The 21,940-nt window shown below is 37.4% G+C and overlaps 1 protein-coding gene across 2 annotated transcripts in view; it reads right to left on the reverse strand.

Moving 5' to 3' along the window:
- dom (domino helicase) overlaps nucleotides 1-21,940 on the reverse strand; it is an 896,769-nt gene that overhangs the window by 557,422 nt on the left and 317,407 nt on the right. For both annotated transcript variants that reach the window (XM_090388005.1, XM_090388004.1), the window contains exon 19: nucleotides 2,927-3,113. In XM_090388005.1, the coding sequence (XP_090244131.1) occupies nucleotides 2,927-3,113 (187 nt within the window). The remainder of the gene's footprint in view (nucleotides 1-2,926; nucleotides 3,114-21,940) is intronic.

A 21,940-nucleotide genomic window follows, 5' to 3' on the forward strand; every position in this document is an offset into this window, starting at 1 on the left:
TCATTGGAGCCTGCGGATTATCCACTCCGGAGGACTTTTGCTACTTGGTTTCTTCAACAGAAACGGTTCGCAAATGCTGACTTCCAGCGGGATCGATGTTCACGCGCCCTCCCGTTCAACGTCCTCTACCGCATGACGAAGGCATTTCGGACCCTGCAATGCTGCGATTCCGTCTTTGTGCCCCCTACACCTTCTGCAAGTTTGTCGCACTGGTAGTGAATCACCCTGTATATGTTAATTAAAGAAGTGGTAAAGAGTATGAAATATATAAAGGTGCTTGGCACACCCAGAGTCCTGAGCTGGATATCAGCATTCTTCTCTTTCTTGGTGATTCCTTTCTACTTCTCTCTATCAGGGTAATTCGGAAATTTTTTTTTGGCCGGTGCAGCATAAGCCTCAGGCTTCTTTGCATCATATGGCTAATAATAATAATAATAAAAACGAAGGGAAGTGCAATAACAAAATAAGGCCTCTGTTTCGAACACGAGACATATTCAGTACATGGTAAATTACAGAGATTGAGAAATTAACAAAAGCTAGGAAAGAGTATAATAGCTGATGTATATCTTGTGGCTGACCCTACAGAGACAGAGATAAAAAGTAATAACCAGCGCAAAAGGAAAAAATATCTAAGTAAATAAATTTCAAAGTAAGAATGAAAGAAATTAACTAGATTTTGAAGAAAGAATGAAATTAAATTAAAATATATCAGCGTATTATTACTGTACCGTGTCAGTGCTGGAATGTGTGCTGTGAGGCGTAAAGCCAACAGTTCGGTGGTTGTGATTTCCTTTCCTATAGTAGGATCCTGAATGAAACAGGAAGATACTTTAGGATCGCAATCCCAAACTGCCCAAGCACTACATTTATCACTCTTCTTTATACATCTATTTACTATCCTTATACAGTAAGACCCTTGTGTCCGTGGGGGATACGTTCCAAGACCTACTGTGGACGGCTGAAACCATGGATATAAGTGAACACCTGCTGGCCCCATATAGTTTAATGATAATAAAGTTTAATTGATAAATTGAACACACGGTAAGACATTGCCAACATTAAATACGGTAATAATAAAGTACAGCAGACTCTCGATTTACCGGGATTGGATTAATCAGGACATTCAAGACTCCAAATTTGAAAAAAAAAAAAAAAAAAAAAAAAAAAAAAAAAATAGAAATCATAAAATTCAAGTAATAAATAGAATAGATATAAACATTTATTCTGCAAGTCATAAATAAGCAACAAGAACCAGCATTATAAGTCGTCACTGGGAGATTAGTGTACGTATTATCTTGCAACCCCAGCTACCTTCACACCTACTGCTCAAAAAAAAAAAAAAAAAAAAAACCACCCCAATGTTTAGTTTGTTTTAGTGCATCGCGTCGATTGTTGTGTTCCGTCACACCACAAAAGGACAAATTTTGTTTTATTATTTATGTTAGGAATGTCATAATTTTATTTTTTATAGTAACTATTTATTTATTTTATTTTTTGTTTAGAAATCACTAAAATTATGGGCAAACACAAGAGTTGTGCTTTCGAATTAAACAAAAACTTGAAATTATTCAAAATTTTGAAAACGGTGTATCCGTTAAATCTCTAAAGAACCATTATATAATGTTGGTGACCAAACCATATGTGGCATTGTAAAAAATAAAGGGAAGCATCGTATTGGACATGCAAGTAGTAAGTGTTAAGTTTTTAGACTTTTTGCCCGTGGATAACCGAATCAGCGGATACGGGGGCAACTGTATTCTACTTTGCTTCTTTCTTGTGTGCAATTAGGTTTTCAAAAGCAATCAAGATACTATTTTTCTACAATATTTGCTGTCTTTGCCTAACACTAAATTCAGATCATGATACAGTTCTAGATCATGATACTTTTCCTATCAATTCTCTATGCTTTCTGAGATGCGTGCTACTTGCATTTAATTCGTTCTCACCCAATCATATTTCTACTTTTTATTCTTTCCACTTTCCAGCAGCAAATAAGGTTGCTTCACCTCTACATATATACTCTTTCTTAACAGAAGGAAAATTTGCAGTTTCCGATTCACCTACACAGCGTGTTGGCTTACGCCTCACAGCACACATTCAAGGGCCGGCACGGCATGATAGTAAGTACCACTTTGGCCCACTGATTTATTTTAATTTCATTTCATTCTTGCTTCGAAATTTATTTACTTAGGTATTTTTTTCCTTTTACGCTGGTTGTTACTTTTTATCTCTGCCTCTGTAGTATTAGAGATATACATCAGCTATTATACTCTTTCCTCGCTTTTGTTAATTTCTTAAACTCTGTAATTCACCGTGTACTGAGTATATCTCATGTTCAAAACAGAAGCCTTACTTTTTTTGTTGCATTTTCCTTGGTTTTGGCGGCTGACTTTTGAAGAAAACACCAAAATCATCATAACTTTTTTTTTTTTTTTTATGAAAACCCCAAACACGAAAGGTATCAAAACCTATAGTACTTAGTACCGTGCATGGGTTGAAGGAGAAGTACGGGGGGGAACTGCAACACTAAATACTTACACATAACTTATTTCATAATATTTTCTTTACAGGTGCTTACATGCATTTTTAATATGGGTTCGACAGATGGTTCCTTAGACTATACTTTACCCCGTACGCATAGTCTATATTATTATCTATATATATAATATTTTAAAAAATATGTGATAATTATAAACAAAATTACAATTCATAACAGAAATTACATATACTTATATAATAATTTTCTTTATAGAGGTACTAAATAGACATCAATTACAGATCACAAAATTAAAAAAATACAGTACAACACATAGTGTACACCTTTTAATAATGAAATAAATATATAAATTGTAACTTAAACCCAAATTACATGGCACCCCAGTTGAAAACTGCTGCATTAATGTATTCATATGTGAAAAACACTTACTTTGAATGGATCATAGTCAAGTACTCGCCAAACAAGAGAAGCTGTAAAGAAACATATACTGTCCATCATGAAGGGTGACACAGTAGGTCGTGTTTCAAACAGGTTTGGATGATTGCAAACTTTTCTGAGTTGCATTAATACATTGATGACACTCATGAAGTTTCCAGTAGCCAGAGTTTCTTTCGTTCTGTTCAGAAAGATTCACAACCTATTAACTTCTAAGTGCAAGGCAAATCATGAAAATGTATTAAATTTTGAGAAGATACCTAACTGCACATAAATAAGTATACTGACTGGCAATAACAGCAACACCAAAACAAGTTAGTTAATGAATGCAAGGCATTACATTTCACGGATGTTAATTTTTTTTTTTTTAAATTAATTATAAATTTTGGTTCTTTTTCTGTGATATTAGAAGTGAAAAGTAAATACAGTCATCTCCTTATCAATTAATTACTATAATTACAACTTTATAGAACACTTTAAGCTTTAAAGTCTTTTTTCTCTCCATATGTATATGCATACACAGCAAGTCCTCAACATACATAAGAGATACGCAAGTCGAGTTTCATGCAACTCGGGAATGAATAATAAAATATATCCCAGATACGCCAAAATTACAAAAACCACACAATATCCTGAGAAGAATGAAGAAAAATAGTTATATATTTTTCAATTAATTAGTTATATTTTTTTATATTAATTATATACATAGAATAGTTATATACAGAAGAACACGGATAAGAAATTCCAGCTTAAGACGTTTCCTCTCTACTACGTTTGTTTTTATAATTCACAATTAATTCTATATATTGTCATGTAATATCTTCCTGCATAAGAAGTTTCCGGAGTAATAAGTTTTCCAGCATAAAAAATTCATAACAAAGAAAATGCATCGTATTATTATAATGATGTTTTCCCAGTTCATACATTTTTTAAATATAGAAATTCTTTATTTTTAAATAAAAAAAATATAAAACAATATAAATATTTTGGCAATCGAACAAGTTAGTGCATAGCACCATTTTAGTTCGTAGTAAATCACCGAAGTAGGTGAAATGGCATCGTTTTTGTTACCTCTCAAGTTGTAAATGCCTTCACCAGTTGTCCTGATATTGCACTATCTCGAATTATTATTATTATTACTCTTATATTATTTCTCCCTGATTGGGGGATTCCACTCCGTGACGGGTACTGCTATCAAGTACACAGGGTGGTTGTAATGTCTGGTGTTACTGTTGGTCAAGGAACTCTGGCTATTCTACAGGTGTTCAGGATTGCGACTTTCTGGAAGTCCTTGTAGGTGTTCTCTGGGAGACCTATTGCTGCTAGGCTGCTATGTGGGGTCTCTGGAACCATACCGGCAGTTGCCACGATGATTGGGATGGTCGTTACTTCTTTCATATGCCACGTCTCCTTGACCTCATGTCTCAGGTTCGTGTACTTCCTAATTTTTTCCTCATGGGTTTTCTGGACATTGCTAGTGTTGGAGACCACTATGTCAATCAAGTAGGTAGCCTTTTCCATCTTGTACACAAGGGTTATGTCCAGTCTCATGTGCGGGATGGTCTTATCCATTATTATGGTGCGGTCCCAGTACAGCTTGTGGGTTGGGGTCTTTAGTACTGCGTGGGATTCGTACTTGTAGTATGGTGCACTTTCTTTGGTCAACTGGTATTTCCTAGCTAGATTCTGATGTATTATCCTGCCTACGCAGTCGTGTCTACCAGCATACTCAGTCTGGGTGATCACCTTGTGGTGTGTTGGATCGTTTCCAACGCCATGTGGCATTGTTGACGTGTCACCTGACATTCCAGGCTCATCTGCAATGTATTTTCTATAGTTTCTTGTGTTCATTACCTGGTCTTGGATGGCCAGCACGAATCCTTCAGTCTCAGGGAAGAGCGTCCCGCTTGCGAGCCATGCATTGGAACCAATGTTATCAATGTGATCTTGATTGATTGTTGTGTTTCCTTTGCCCACCTTTCTACCTTAGTTTCTTGTGCCATCTGGGAAGGAGGGGGCTCCTTGCTTAGGTTGAGTGGGGTATACCACTTATCTTTCTTCCTTATGGCCTGGTGGAGTGGTGCTGTGTTGTTCTCAAAGTAATCCTTCAGGTTAACTATCGCTGTTTTCTGTTGCTCTATCAGGCCCCTTTCTCCCTCTTTCCGAGATATTGTTAGTCTCTCCACTGCTGACTTCAGGTGGTGTTGGCGGCTATTGGTCATCATTGTTGTTGTCTTTCAGATGATATTAGTATTATTATTATGAGCCATATTGTGCAAGGAAGCCTGAGGCTTATGCTGCACCAGCCAATAAAAAATTTGAGTCACCCTGTGTGTGTGTGTGTGTGTGTGTGTGTGTGTGTGTGTGTGTGTGTGTGTGTGAGAGAGAGAGAGAGAGAGAGAGAGAGAGAGAGAGAAGTAAAAGGGAATCACCAAGAAAGATGATATCCAGCTCAGGACCATGGGTGTACCAAGTCCATACACACCATGTGAGCCTCTGGTGTTAAAGCAACGCTTTGCCACTGGAGAAGGCTAATGTTGCTAATTCTCGGGGGATACCACTACCCAGGGGTGGTGATATCCACCGGCGAAGTTGCCTATTCAAGATAGTTCAATATCAAGGCAACTCATTGTGAAGGCACTGAATTTAACGAACAGAATGTGAAGCAATCAGAAATCCTCAGTTTAAAAATGTTTCCCATAAGCTGAGTAAAATATTTATAAATTCTGAAATACTTAAAATTATCTTTTAACTTACGCATGCATATCTTTTCATTTTTATTTGTGTAGTTAATATTTCATAGCCTTAGGTATTTTCCCTCGTAAGAAGGTCTAAATTTCCAGTCCCATGGAAAACTTCTTACCTAGGTTCTACTGTATTTTTAATTAGTTCAATTAAACACTTTATCTGGTGACAGCAGTGAAGTAGCCATAGCGGCACATAAGAAACGAAAACAGAAAAGAAAAAAAAAACTCCATGTTATTTTACAGTAAAATCTGATATGTATTTTGTAGCCTTGCTTATTACAGTTGACTCCTTTGGTGCCAATCCCTTGGCGTAGGGATTCAAATTCAGATGACAAATCTGAATTCTGCGTGATACTTGTTAATGCTTCACCATTTTCATACATCCTTATTTTAATTTTCTGATCCAATGCTTTCCTTTTCTTGGTAAATTTACTAGTACCACTGTCACTGATTACTCTTAGTCGGCATAAACATAACGGTCAAAATGAAATTTTCTGTAAAGAATTTACAGGGTTCAGCAGAAACACACTATTATCATCTCACATTTTACTAAAGCACATTTCTGGAGATCACTACCATAAAACAGTAAAATGAATTTGTAGCTTCCAGTTTATTGGGCTTTTCTGTTGGTGCAATCTATTATAAAAGGGTAGTTAACTCAACTTTATTGCATTTGCGATAATACAGATAGCTGGAATTCTGTGGGTTTTTACATTATTAAGGTGAAACATTGTCCCCTTCACTGAAATCTTTAGTCATATACAGGAAACCCCTTGATTAGTGCGGTTAATGAATCCTAGAAATATACTGCACATATTAAAACCGCACTAATCAAACTTTAAATTATTAAGGAATAACTTTAAAAAAAGATAGTATGATTTAAATTTTATTTTTTGCAAAAAAACTTATCTGACTTCAATTGAACAGTGGTAGCTTTCTTCCTTTCCTCCATGATTTTGCGATAACAATCAATTTGCTTATCTAACCCTCGACGAATGTTCATGCTTCTCTCTGCATCTGGATCAATCTCTAGTATGAGTTCTTTTGCTTTTTCAGGTGTATGAAATAGTTCTTCAAGTTTTTTGAATGAAATTTCTTTGGGAGCAATTTGATTTTCTTCTGCTTCATTTTCATCTTCTTCCTCATTAGTGAGGGGAAGAAGACGAAAATGTTGATGCTCAATTTCAAGAAGATTGTCGTTACATAAGTCTTTTGAATGCGATTCCAATAATTCTCTAACATTTTCCGAATCTACTTCCTCAAAGCCGAGGTCTTTTCCAATTGTAGTAATTTCATCAATAACTTTGTTGACAGGATTAATGAAACCGCAAAAATCATTTGCGCATTCAGGCAAAAGATTCTGCCAGACTGCTCTCATGCAGCTGTTCGTCATTTCTTCCCACGATTTGTGTATGTTCTCAACTGCTTCTTTAATATCATGTTTTTTCCAAAATTCACCAAGAGTGATTGCATCATCTCCAGTAGTAGCTTGAATTGCCTCAGCAAAAGTTTGTCTCAAATAATATGCTTTGAATGTAGAAATAACTCCTTGGTCCATTGGCTGGAGTAAAGAAGTCGTTTTTGGTGGTAGAAATATAACTTTCACATTGTTATTTAAATCATCGACTGAGGCAGGATGCCCAGGGGCATTATCTAAAATTAAAAGAACTTTGAAATCTAAATAATTTGCCTTGCAGTATTTTTCGACTGTGGGACAAAAATACATAGTGAACCATTCTTGAAACAACTGCTTTGTCACCCAAGCCCTTTTATTTGATTTCCAAATTACTGGAAAGGATTGCTTGTTACAGCCTTTTATCGCTCTTGGGTTCATTGTACGATAAATTAGCATCGGTTTAAATTTGCAATCTCCTTCAGCGTTACCTCCAAGTGTTAATCTTCTATCTTTGGATGCTTTATGACCTGGTGCGGTTGCTTCTTTTCTTGCCAAAAATGTTCTCGTTGGCATTTTTTTCCATAAAAGGCCAGTTTCATCAACATTGAAAATCTGACAATAATCATACCCATTTTTTTCAGTTCAATGGGATATTTGGCTGCTGCATCTTTATCAGCACTGGCTGCTTCACCTGTGAATTTAATATTTTTTATGCCAGATCGAGGTTTGAAATTTTCTAGCCAGCCTTTACTAGCCAAGAATGTTGAAGTATCCCCTTGATATTTGTTTTCTTTTAATGAAGAAAAAAGGCTCAAAACATTAATCTTGATGTTATTTCCATCAATAGGAATGAGTTTCTAATTACAATCTTCTAACCAAATAAAAAGCAAATCTTCCATTTCAATCATTAATGGACTTCTATTCCTAGTGCATTGCATACTTAAAGATGCAGATGCCATTTTGCCTTTTTCCCGGTACTCACCTGCTTTGTTCAAAATGGAACGTATGGTTGACTCACCAAAGCCTAGTGCCCTACCTATGTTTTCTTTGTTTTCACCATTATCAAATCTCTTAATCATGTCAAGTTTAGTATCCAAAGTGATGACTCTTCATTTATTACCCTTTTTCCTGTCCTTAGCTATGAAAGATAACTTTTTAAAAAATTTGTTTTGTTAGGATGAGCGATAAGCCTGCTGCATTTCTACACTCATCGAGGATTGCTGAGGAACTGCCCAGCAACTAGTGAGTACTTTACAGAGCACTTTCACACAGCGTTCATACAAGATGACATTAGCGCCAGATCCTCAATAAACACTACACAGGAATCACTAAAATTGAACAAATTGTGAAAATTCAGAGCGAAAATAGTACAGAATCAAACATACATCACGTACTACTTAAACTACATTAATTGTACATTTAGCATGATGATGTAATATATGCGTTAACGCTAAAATTATACAAGAATATGAGTTACCAGAGCAAATTTCAATTTCAGAGTGGTATGGGGTGCTGCTGTCGAGTGTGTGTCACATATTTGCAGCTTCAGACGCCGAGTTGGCAAGCACCGCAAGAAAAAAACAGCGCACTAATCAAATTCGATAATGCATATATTAAGGGGATAGTATCAAAAAAATTTTGCACACTAATTAAAACCACATTGTTCAAAACCGCACTAATCAAGGGTTTCCTGTATATATATATATATATATATATAAAAACCACCATAAATAAATTTTTAGAATTTCTTTTCATTCCTATTTTTAAGCTTCTTACTCCATATCTCACTAGTGCAATTTGTGCGTGCCGTGTTTGTAGTTACTGATTGCTTTTTTTTTTTTTTTACTGTTTTAAAATTTACAATAAAAAAAAAAAAAAAAAAAAAAGTGCGCAAAAACTTTTGTGTGTCTGAAGTTACGTAAATTAGACTTACATCAGTAGGGAACTTACCATATACTGTATATAAACCCCCGATATTCATGGTCGCTGATTTAATATAAAATGAAACCTAAAAAAATGTGAATTTTAAAGTGCCGTAACCATTTTCCGCCGTAAAAAAAACATGGGCATTGCTAAAATCATCTTTCCTGGTCAAAACAGCTCTAGGTGGTGGTGGGGGGGGCTGACAAAATCGTGAGCGTGGATATTCCCCACTAATCCTTGTTCAGTATGTGTTATGTGATTGTCGTGGACAGTTTCGTCTTTTGCTTTTAATTGATATTCTTATAAATTGAATAAATTCATCAATTTATAAATTAATATGTTTTAAAAAAGTGAAAAATCTACCGTTTTCCAGTGTGTTAGCGTAAACAGACTTTTTCGAGTGTGTTAATGGTTAAAAGAAAGTGACTTTACTGTGGACAAGATTTTTTTCTAACTGCTACAAAAATTTGGCTACGAATAACAAGGGAATTGTGAAAAGATCAAAGGTGATGACATAAGCGGGTAAAATTGAGTTATCAGACAAAATTTCTAATTGTGAAAGTGTCTCGTAAGTGGTAAAACATTATAAAATCAATGTGTCAACGGTACGATCAATCAAGAAATCGGAATAAAAAATCTGCTATAGTGTCCTTGAAAACGCGCTAATTGCTTCAAAAATTTGCTCTGTAACTCATGATGTTCAATTAGAAAAACTGGAAAAAGCTTTAAATCTGTGGATAGAAGACTGAACTCAAAATAAAATTCTGTTAAGTTCACTAATCATTCGTGAAAAGGCAAAACACCTTTATCAACAGCGAAACTGGTGATAGCACTGGTGAGATAAGTTTTTTTAGCTAGCAAAGGCTAGCTAAAAAAAAAAAAAAAGATTTGTTTGAAATTTCTAATAAATATTACATTTAATATTAAACTGTTTCTTATTTTCATTTCGATGCCTTATGCTTGTATTTCACTATGTACATAGTCATATTATCAAGGTACATATAATACATGCATAGACAAAATTTTAGACTAGTTTTTCTTATATATTTCATACTTTGGAACGGAACCCCTTTATTACTATGAGAGCCATAACTCAGTATTCGCAGCAATTCTCAGGAACGTAAACTCCGCGAATAGTGGGGGTTTACTGTATATATATATATATCTTCTCATAAGTGATATCTCATCCATGAGTCTTATATAACTATTCACACGAGGAACACACTGCCTATCTAAAGCTAACAATACTACATATAAAACTATATTTAATCAATGAATATTTTTTTTTTTTTCTTCCACAAAAAATGTGTGTGGAAAAAAGAAATAACAGCTGCTGGATTTTTATTTGTCTGATTTTAAGGAAATCTGAAATGGCTTCACAAATATTATCCATCATCATTTCAGCTATTTTCAGTCTAAAGCAGGATGAAGACCACTCCTGCAACTTTCCATTCCTTCTGTTTTGGGGATAGTGGAATCGCCAATGTTTGTGCTTAGTTTGTTTTAAGTTAGCTTGTGGATATTCATTTTAATTCTGTGACCATCCCCCTGAAAATGGTTATAAGTAACAGAACTATGAATACTGGGTGAGTGCAATGACACTATTTTTATAGCCGTCAGTTAGAGGATAGTGTTGTACTAAATGATTATTTCTGGTGTCGTTGTTGTTAACTGTAAATGCTAATATAGCCCTAATGGCTGCTATAGATTATGGCCTTCAGTAACTGACAGCTTGCTTGTCTTCTGCAAAAAACTCTTGTCTACCTCAAATCGTGGGTTGAACAAGTACTTAGACTATTGTTTTGGACACTAGTTGAGGAGACATGTTTTGATTCTTGTTGAGAAGACATGTTTTGACTTAGCCCACCATAATTTTTATTCAAACTGTAGGCTCTTGCTTAAAGTGTTGTTATTTTTTAATAACAACTGTCATCTTGTCTTCATACAGGTTGGGAGCCAATAAGGCCTCTCGGCCGGAAAATTAGAAGGGAAGCTAACGCTGGGCGCCTCCAACTTGTTTAACGACATTTAAAATTGTTATATTGCCAATGGTTATTATGATTTGTATTGAAGTGTCAAAATATTAGTTGTACTTGTTTGAGTGTATATAATACAGTAGATTATGCTAGAACGAACGTAACTGGTTCTAGAACCTTGTTCGTTACAGCATCTGTTGAAATATATGTATTAGGGGTAATCCATTAGAAGCGCACAGTCTAGAGTAAGGTTACCATCCAATACAACGATTTAAACAGGAAAAATATAATACAAAATGAAAAATGTGTAAAAATAATATAAAATTAATTTATTTAACTTTTATACACTGTACATAAACTTTGAAAAGAATAATCAATGTTTCCTTAGTGAAAAATATGAACAAACTTTCCCTAATAAAAAGCATAAACAATCTAAAGCAAATGAAAAGAATAAACAATCTTTCCATAGTGAAAACTATAATCGAATTTTCCATAATAAAAGCATAAACAATAGTCCCCAAGTGAAAATATAAACAAACTTTCCCTAATAAAAATTATAAAAAATCACATAGAGGGGGAAGGAGAGGAGTCATCGTTCCTACTCATCTTGGGTGACTGTCCTGTGGGAGGTTCATCAGTTGGAGAGCATTTGTCCACCATTTGAAGAATGAATCCAGGGTTGACTGCTTTATCCTGGATTTTTGGACCCTCCAAATGTGGTCCATCAAGGTGTCATTAAAATGATAAAGGCCCATTTACACAGAGACAATATTTGGTTGATAACCTTTTATAAGTTTGGACAGTTTATTCCAGAAAGAGAACACCTCATTAAGGTCCTCAGCTGGAATGCTGTGACTTTTTTCCTTGTCCTCATCCCCAAAAGCTTTTCTCTTCTTCAGTACCTCTGCCTCTTCATCGTGAAGCTCTGCTAGCTTCTCAAATGATAGATCCTTCCTGTGGTCCTCCACACCAATTCCTCCTCATTGATCTCCAGGCCTATGGAACTGCCCAAATTTCCTGCACAACAGGCTCTTCCTCCAACTGTTGAAAGCTTTCAAAGTCCCTTGGAGCCACAGCGTCAGGCCACAATGCCCTCCAAGCCGAATTCAAGCACCTAACAAACACCTGCTTCCAAGCAACCACAATGAGGAAAACGGCATCTGCTATATTGAAGTGACCCTTTCAAAGTCCTTCAGAGTCATATCACTGGAAGAAGTGGTCTCAAAATATTTCCTGAACAGTGCCTTAGTGTAGAGTTTTTTTAAAATTTGTGATCATCTCCTGGTCCATAGGTTGTAGGAGAGGCATCGTATTAGGTGGCAAGAAGTGAACCTTGATAAAACTGAACTCATCTGGTAATTCTTCCATCAAATTAGTAGGGTGGGTTGGAGCATTGTCCATGACCAAAAGAACCTTCAATAGAAGGTCCTTCTCCCTAAGGTAGTCACGAACAGTGGAGCCAAACACCTCATTCACCCAGTCAGAGAAAAGACTCTTGGTCACCCAAGTCTTGGGGTTGGAATGCCACAAAACTGCAAAGCGGTTTTTCCTGATGTTTTTAAAAGCTCTGTGGTTCTCCGAACGGTACATGAGTCGTGGTTTGACCTTGCAGTCACCCGAAGCATTGGCACAAAAGAGCAATGTAAGCTGGTTTTTCTTTGGCTTATTGACAGGCAAGGTGGTCTCCTCCTTCATGATGTTCTACGTGGTAATCTCTTCCAGAAAAGGTCAGTTTCTTTGCAGTTAACACATGCTACGAAAGAAAGCCTCCATCCTCAATTATTTTCTTAAATTTCCCACGATGTTGCTCAGCAGTATCCCTATCTGCACTGGGAGCCTCACAACACTGTGTAATCCAGTCCTTTTCCTAAATCCAGTAAACCACCCCTTGGTACCAAAAAACTCCTTCACAGAAGCAGTACTTGTACTAGGAGCCTTAGCATCAAGTTTCACAAACAATTATTTGGCCATTTCACAAATAATCGCCTCACTGACACTATCACGTGCCATTTGTTTTTCATTAATCCACACTAATAGAAGAGTTTCCATCTTTTCCGTGATACTACAACATGAGCAGCTTAACCTAGATATTCACTTCGCGACCTGTGCATTTTTTATTTCTTCCTTGTTTTTTTTAAAATTGTACAGATTGTTGATTTAGCAATAGCATATTCAGCACTTAGATCTCCTAAACTTTTTTCACTTCTTGCTTGGAAATTATTTCTTTCTTAATGCCTAAGTTAACTTTCTCACTTTATTTTGCCAGCTCATAGCTAAAATTATATAGCAGAATAATAAAAAATTATATATTTTCACTGATAAAGGGCAAATAAGCAGATAACTGAACTAAACAAATAACTGAACCTTACAAACAATAACAAAGATGATAACTGAAGATCTAATCAAGGCAGAAAGGCCCTGACATGTACATGTGTGCTATGTCGCCCATAGTATTCCTCTGCGTTCATTGTAGCATACCTGACTGTATGTGGTTGTCTTGGTTACTACATCATTAAAATGGCAGGAAATTGTTGTTGGAGGATGTCATTTTCATTTTCTATCCTTTGAGTTAAAGGTGAAATATATATACTTAGGTAGCATTTGCATCAATGCTTGAAGTCTCGTGTTCATTAGCATTAGTAGAGGCATGTCGTGCAAGGAAGAAACTTAAACAGCCACAGCCAAAAAAAAAAAAAAAAAAACCTTCCCATTTCGCCCATCCACTTGCTCCAAACGTTTGTCCACTTTGTCCTTGAATTTATTTCAGTTATAAACTTTCACAATGACAAATGGAAGGTTGTTCCACCAATCAACTACCCGCTGGAGAAAGGCAAATTTCCACACATCCATTTGCCACCTTTCCTCAATTTCAGTTTGTGTTCCCTCAGGTTTGTAACCTGAGCAAGAGGAAGGATCTCATCAGTATTGAGCATGCTCAGTCCATTCAAGGCCTTATACACTTCAATAAGATCACCTTGCAGGTGCCTAGTCTCCACATTTTGCAATCTGCAGAAATTAAGTCTTTCTTCATAAGAGCACCCCTTTGGTCCCCCTCACCCATCTTGTTGCCCTTCTCTGTACTCGTTCTAGCATCTCTATATCCTTCCTAAAATGGGGCTATTTGTTGTTTTGGAGCATTAGCAACTAAGGCCATATTGCTCGGGAGATATGCAGTGGTAATTTCCTGACCTTTCCGCATCCTCCATATTTGGTGGTCATGGGCTCGAACCCCGGTCTGATCAAGAAGAGTGTGCTACGCACTGCTGCTCCTGCCCACCTGGCCTAAAATGAGGCTTCTAGACCTACACGCAGTACTCAAAGTGTGGCCTGACCACTGCCTTATGAAGGGGATAATTCCCTCCTTATTCCTGCTAGAAAAAATCCCTATATATCATTGACAAGACCCCCATGACTACTCTTGTAGCCTATCTGAACTGCTCAGAAAACTTAATACCACTTCTAGAGGCAAAGGCTGATGACGTTGTAGAGCAGATATCATCTTTTCAGGGCACAAAAGGTGATATTGTTGTACAAGTTGGCACTACTAATATTAAGAGTAGGAGACCAGTGGAATTACTTAACAAGTAGAGGTCAATGTTGAAAAAAAAGCAGTGAGTTAGGGTTGAACTTGAAAGTGTCTGCAATTCTGTCCAGACACGACAGGAAGGAGTATATGATGAGAGTACTGTCGATCAATTCAGCCCTGGAGATACTGTGCAAGGCTCAAGGGGTAGGATTTTTCTCAGCCTGGTCTGTGCTTGTTAACAGGTGTTTGTCAAAACATCAAAGGCAGATATTGTTGGGATATCAGAGATGTGGTGTAAACAGATATAAGGAAGGCAGAACTGGGGGGGGGGGGGGGGGGGTACAATGTGTACAGGAAGGATAGACAGGATAGGAAGGGAGGAGGGGTTATGCTATAAGTTAAGAAACACATAAAATCCAAGGAAGTGAAGCCAGTCAACATCACTGGACAGCGCAGTGGCGAGTCAGTTTGGCGTGACATAAGCAGTGGGAAAGAAAAATCAAGAGTAGAAGTGTGTTATAGGCCTAATGAATCTGATGAGTATAAAAAACAAGTGTACAGAGAAATAGAGTGGGCCAGTAAATCAGAGTGTGTTAAAAGGAGATTTTAATTTCAAAGATATTGACTGGAATTTGTTTTTTGTTTGTTATTTGGTTTTTAGGAGCATTAGAGTTTGGCCATAATGCTGCGGGATATGCGGTGGTCATTCCCTGACCTTTCCGCATCCTCCGTATTTAGGGGCTCGAACACCGGTCTAATCAAGAAGCGTGTGCTATGCACTACTGCTCCTTCCCACCTGGCTACGGAGGCGCACTGGAATTTGTGAGTTGGTCACACACACACACACTAGCAAGGATTTTGTGAATTTATTGGATGACAGTTTACTACAGAAGCATGTTCAGGAGGCAAATATAGGGAGTAATACTCTTGATATGATTATCGGCAGTGATTTTTCATGCATTAAGAATCTACAGGAAAAGGAACCACTAAGTAGCAGTGGTCATAGTGTGCTTAAGTGGGATATACTCAAAAAAGACGTTACTACGATCAGGGATAAAGGGAAGGGTTTTTGCTTTCGTAAAAGTGACGATGTTGGTCTGAGACAGTATTTAAATTGTATACGATGGGACCAACTGATGATGTTACCAAGAGCTAATTCAAAATATGAAGCATTCAGAGAATTAATCTTGGAAGCTACTAGGCTTTTCATACCAACTAAAATATATTGTTCAATGTTTAGGCTTAAATGGATGTCAGAAGAACTGATGAGACACATGGCAGAGAAAAAAATGCATGGGATACATATAAATTAACATGTGACACTGTCCAATTACAATGTCCGGAGACTAGGAACCTGCAAGGTGATCTGATTGAGGTGTATAAAGAACTGAATGGTTTGAGCATGCTCAACTGATGGAATGCTTCCTCTTGCTAAGAATAATCGCATTAGAGGGCATAACTTCTAATTGAGGAAAGACAGTTGTAGGATAGATGTGTGGAAATTTTCCTTTAGCCAGTGGGTGGTTGATTGCTGGAACAAACTTCCATCTATCATTGTAGCAGTTTATATCTGAAATAAATTCCAGGCAGAACTAGACAAACATTTGTATTGAGTGGGTGGGTCAAATGAGAAGGGTTTTTTTTTTTTTTTTTTTTTTTGCTGATGCCATATAAGCTTGCTTTCTTGCCTCATGTCTTTATTAATTCTAATACTAATGACTGCACAATTTCCTCAAGGTCTCTTTCATTCGCCACTACCCGAGTGTAACACCATACAGTTGGTACAATTCAGTGGGGTTACTGCTACCCATATGCAGTACTTCGCATTTGTTTATGTTAAAATTAATGTGGCAATTCTCAGCCAACCTGCCCAACTTTTATAGATCCTGTTGCAGTAGCACACTGCCATTAACAACCCTACCAACCCCTGTATCATCTGCAAACTTTGACATTAAGCTTGATATACCTTCATCAATATCATTGATAAATATACAAAACAACAATGGGCCCAAGACGAACCCTGGGGGGGGACACCGCTAATAACATCGGTCCACAAAGAGTAGTGTTCAGTGATTACGACTTTGTCTTCTCCCACCCAACCGTCCTTTTATCCATTGTAGCAACTTGCCCTTCATACCCTACTGCTCCAATTCGTACAGTAGTCTTCCATGTGCAACAGTATCAAAAGCTTTCCTGAAATCCAAGTATATGATATCAAAATTATTTTTTGCATCCACTTCCTGTGTGACCACGTCATAGTATCCAATGAAATTGGTCAGACAATACTTCTCCATTAAAAAGCACCCATGCTGTGTCTGAATTATTACTGCAGTCTTGTCTAGATGATCCTGCAATGCTTCTTTAACCAGTGACTCTATTATTTTCCCCGGATCAGAAGTCAAACTTACAGGTCTGTAATTACTTGTGTCATGCTATGATCCCCTTTGTGAATTGGAGATACATTCACACATCTTCTGTCCGTGGGGATCTCCCCTGAGTACAATGATGCTTTCTAATTATGGCTAAAGGTTTGTTTACTTCCATTTGCCACCTCCTTTAATACAGCTGGACATATCCCATCCACACCAGATGCCTTTTTCATGTTTAACTTCAACAATATCTCCTCCACTTTGCTCTCAGTTATGACAAAATCAATTAACTCACTGTTAGAGTTTGATTAACCCCTCCTTGAATATCTCCAACTGTGTGATTATAAATGCAAAATACTCCTTTAGTTTGGCAGTTATCTGACAACGATTATCTATACAGTCAAACCACTGATATCAAGTGGACTAATCCGATTCATCCCCTGCCTTTTAGAGCTTATATAATTAAAGAAGTCCTTGCCGTTTTTCTTTGCATCCTTTGCCAAAGATTTATCATAATCTGCCTTCGATTGCCTAACCTCCTTTGTGACTTGATTACAGACTAGCATATATATATCTACCATACCCTTCTATGTTGCCTGATAATTAATATGCATCAAATGACAAAATATTGGTGTCATTTAAAAAGTTTGTAAAAATGATGTAGATTATGAATATTACTTGTTTATATGGTTGCCATGGGCTTGGTAATGGCCCTTAAACCCCTTTTGTGCTGAAATATTGTGTATTTTTATGAAAAAATAAATAAAATTTCTGCTTAATTTCTAAAAATCCCATACAAGTTCCATTTTGGGATTGTTTAGGCTGAAGTTCAGCCTTTGTTCAAAAGGCTGTAACCTTTTCCCAACTGGACGAATAGCTGCCATATTTTTTATCTGGGTAGTTTGGGAATTTTCTTATTTTTCACAGCTTTTATAGCACCACCCCTGGCGGTATGTTACTGAGTTATTGGATCCTAAACTTTTGTCAAGTTTTATATATGATAACTTCTCTACGGAAATCACTATAATATATTGTCCGGAACTGTTATTTGAACCTGTTACCATTCTTGTTGGAACTGATTCACAGAACAGTAACTGATGATAACCAAAAACTGTTGGTCTAGTCTTGTGTTAGTTTTTTGTTAGTTATTTGGTTTTTAGGAGCATTAGCAACTAAGGCCATATTGCTCCGGGATATGTGGTGGTCATTCCCTGACCTTTCCGCATCCTCCGTATTTGGTGGTGATAGGCTAGAACTCCGGTCTAATCAAGAAGCTTGTGCAACGCACTGCTGCTCCTTCCCACCTGGCTACGGAGGCGCCTATCTTCTGTTAGGTCTTTCATCCTGGAACTGTTACTTGCATTGAAACTATATACTGTACTACGACACTAAGATTTTTCCTCCAGGTATTGGACTGCCTTACCTGATATTGTTTAGTTGTTTAGGTAATTTTAAGGATTTGTAAAACTGTCATTTTTTATTACATTGCTTACTTAGAGGTTTCTTAGTGTAGGTAAGTGTTATATTGATATTCTATCTTAGCTTTTAATTGTATAATAATGGACATGATTTAAACTAAGGATCTGGTGGCCAATTTTGCATCCCTCACAGCCTCACATAGGGTTTACCTGGGCTGGACTTCCATACTGTTAAGGATTATATCACAGTGCGTAGGCTATGGTCAGTCTGCCTGCATCTGTTCCCATGATAAACAAACCTCTGGTCACTGTGGCTCTGAGGGTCATAACTTTAACGAATGCCCAAATATAGATAAATCATTGGAATACCCTAATTGCAGTAAGAAGAAGAAGAAGAAGAGAAATTGTGCTCACTCAGTTCATGATGCCAAATGTCAGGAGTACTTAAAAGCTTTGGAAATTGTTAGATCTAAAACCGATTATGAGTAATACAACCAATAATTCAAATTATACAGGTGCATCTTCAACTAAAAAAGTTAAATTTCTCCCATTAAACTGCATGAGATCAATCTCAGTCATGAAGGACCTGACAATAACTGTACTTGAAAATGGCATTCAGCTTGCTATCCAAGAGCCTTATTCCTATAAAAACTGTTAAAGGCTTTCCGATGAGATTTAAAGTTGTTCCCTCTGATCTGGTCGTTGTTGATTCTGGTGGCAACACCAGGATCTGGGCTGCTGTTGTAGCTAATTCTTCCTTTATGGCCACTCATATTGCTAGCCTCTGTTCAGGGCATTGGATGTTATTGGCATAATTCTTAACTTGGAACAATCTATCATGATTGTGTCCCGAGTATGAAATCAGGGAAGTGTCCAGGATTTGACTGACTGGAAGTAGAAGTTTTAAAACGAACTTGGAGAACAGTCCCAGATGTGTTGATTTACATCTTTTTAATTCCTGTTTATGTGCAGCCCTTTTCCCAAGAATTTCGAAAATAGCTATTTTAAAGAAAAGATCGAGACAAATGTACTAATAACATTGTCTCATACAAGCCTATTGCTTTGCTGCATGTACTGAGAAAGGTATTTGAGAAACTCATTGCCCTATATGTCTAGGTGACTCTCATTTCCCTCTCAGTGTGGCTTTGTAAAAGGATGTGGTTATGAGGATGCCATTCATTAATTAGTAGAATATTGTGACCAGATGTCTACAAAATGTATTCTGGATTTCTTTGTGGAGCTCGGGGGGAGGGGGGGTGTCTTTGACACCCTTTGGTGTCAAAGTTCCCTTGAGAGGTTCCGGGAAGCCCATATGCCTTTATTTTGTGCTCTGTGAAGTTATTTTTCAGATCATCTTATTAAGGTTAGATGTCGCTCGAACAAAATCTCAAGATCTGTTTTCAGAGGTTGTTTACAGGGTCCATTCTTGGTCCCCCAATGTGATGGAATATTGTTTTAGATGGATGGTCATGCAAAACCTTTCAAAAAGTGAGTATGGTTGCTTACGGTGATGACATCACAAACTTAGTAAGCAGGAATTCCAGGTGGCTGGAGGATATGGTAAATTTAGTATTACTGGAATTATCTAGCTGCATGCAAATACACAAACTTCAAGTTTCCTCTGCTAAAACATTTCAAATGCTTTTCAAGGGAAGGCTTGATCCTGGAAGACCTCCAGTAGTTAAATCTAAAGAACAAGTGATTAGATATAGTTCCAGAGGAGATTTTGTTCGACGATCACAGAAGTTTCTTGCAGCATGCAAAATACAAGGGAGTACAAAAAGTTCATACCTTTATCTAGAAATAATAGCCCTAGAAAGTTGAAACTTCACAGGAACTTTAATCCTTTTTTACGTACTCTACATGTATAGTAACACATTTCTCCCATTTATGGATCAGTTGTTTAATGCCACGATCACAGAAGTCTGTACTTTCTGCCTGAAACCACGATTCCACTTCATTGATGACTTCCTGAGACGAATCAAAGCAGCGGCCACGAAATGGTTTCTTCGTTTCTCGGAACAAAAAGTCTGATGGTGCTAGGTCAGGAGAACAGGGTGGGTGCTACAGTAGCACAAATCCAACAGTTGGCAAGAACAATGCATTTGACCTTGCTTCTGCAAAGGGTTTAGTGTTCTTTTTTTAGGAGCATTAGCAACTAAGGCCATATTGCTCTGGGGATATGCGGTGGTCACTCCCTGACCTTTCCGAATCCTCTGTATTTGGTGGGCACGGGCTCGAACCCCGGTCTAATCAGGAAGTGTGTGCTATGCACTGCTGCTCCTGCCCACCTGGCTACGGAGGCACCTTTGCAAAGGCATCAGCAATCTTGGAACCCATCGTGTGGAGACCTTAGACATGCATATAGTTATGTAAAATGCTGTGGACAGACACATAACTAATTCCCATTGCATCTCATGCTCAACCTTTGCAACTATCTCACTGTCTGTGGCTATTGATGGCCTTCCATCTCTTGGCTCGTCAAAGACACTTGTACAACCACACTGGAACTCGTGTTTCCTCTTTTTTACAGTGTCATAGGATGGACAATTCTGCCCGTAGACAACATTCATTTCTTTGTCAATTTCCTGAGCTTCCTTGCCCTGCCAATGCAGAAACTCGTTCACCGCTCAAACCTCCACTTTGTCAACCATAGCATCCTTCGTCAGATTTCGGGCTCCATCTCTGATGCACGATTACTTATGGGAATGAAATTTCACATGTTATGTAGCAACTTATATCAAAAACAGCATCTTCCTGATGATGTTTTATCTAGGTCAGGGTATGAACTTTTTGATATCCCCTCGTATGTTAAAGATAAGTACAAAATTCTGCCTACTAAATTGCGACAGATTACAAAGCAGGAATGGGGGAGTCGCAGAATGCACACTGACTATTATAACTGCATTTTTTCTGGTTATCATCTCTTATGGTGCTGGTGCATGGGGGTTTCGATCCGACAAACTGGTGATTATCAAAAAGGTGCAAAAGGCCTAAAGAGCCGCACTGCTTTTTATGTCAAGAGCATGCAAAACAATATATACTGCTGCCTTCATGGTTCTGCTCAGCAAGATCCCCATACAGTATAAAATGCAATATAGAAACCTTGTGTAGCACTTAAGAAGAAAAATCGCTGCATCAATCGGTGGATTACAGTTAAATCTGAAGGAATTGCACCTGAAAAGAAAAGATTACGTTCTCATTTTGTTGTCAGGTGGCAAATGGATTGGACTTCAGTTTGATCTGTTACTAGAGAGTATTTTCTGGACGTGAAAGAGTTCTTTATAACAGATTTACTCTGGCTATCACCAAGTTTATATGGAGTGAAAACTTATTACTGAACACCGAAGCCTTAATAAGAAATTGTATAAACTTGGTTTATCGATTATGCCCTATTGTCATTGTGGGCTATTGAATCGGCTGATGATGTACAAATTGTTTGATTGTCCATCATCCAGTGATCTCAGAGCTGAACTGGAGCTGTCTGTGAATAATTTCTCCCGGTCTGTCAAGAAGGAATTGGTGCAATCCCGAAATCTTTGTGTTGCTAAATACATTTGCTGGAAGAGCTTTCAAAAGAAGAGAGCAATTGCGACAATCTCCATCTCATGAATAGACTTGGTGTTATTTGTGCCTTCTATCGAATGATATTT

This window comes from Mastigoproctus giganteus, chromosome 13 (assembly GCF_048544385.1).
Source record: "Mastigoproctus giganteus isolate SK-2022 chromosome 13, ASM4854438v1, whole genome shotgun sequence".
Lineage (NCBI taxonomy): Eukaryota > Metazoa > Arthropoda > Arachnida > Uropygi > Thelyphonidae > Mastigoproctus > Mastigoproctus giganteus.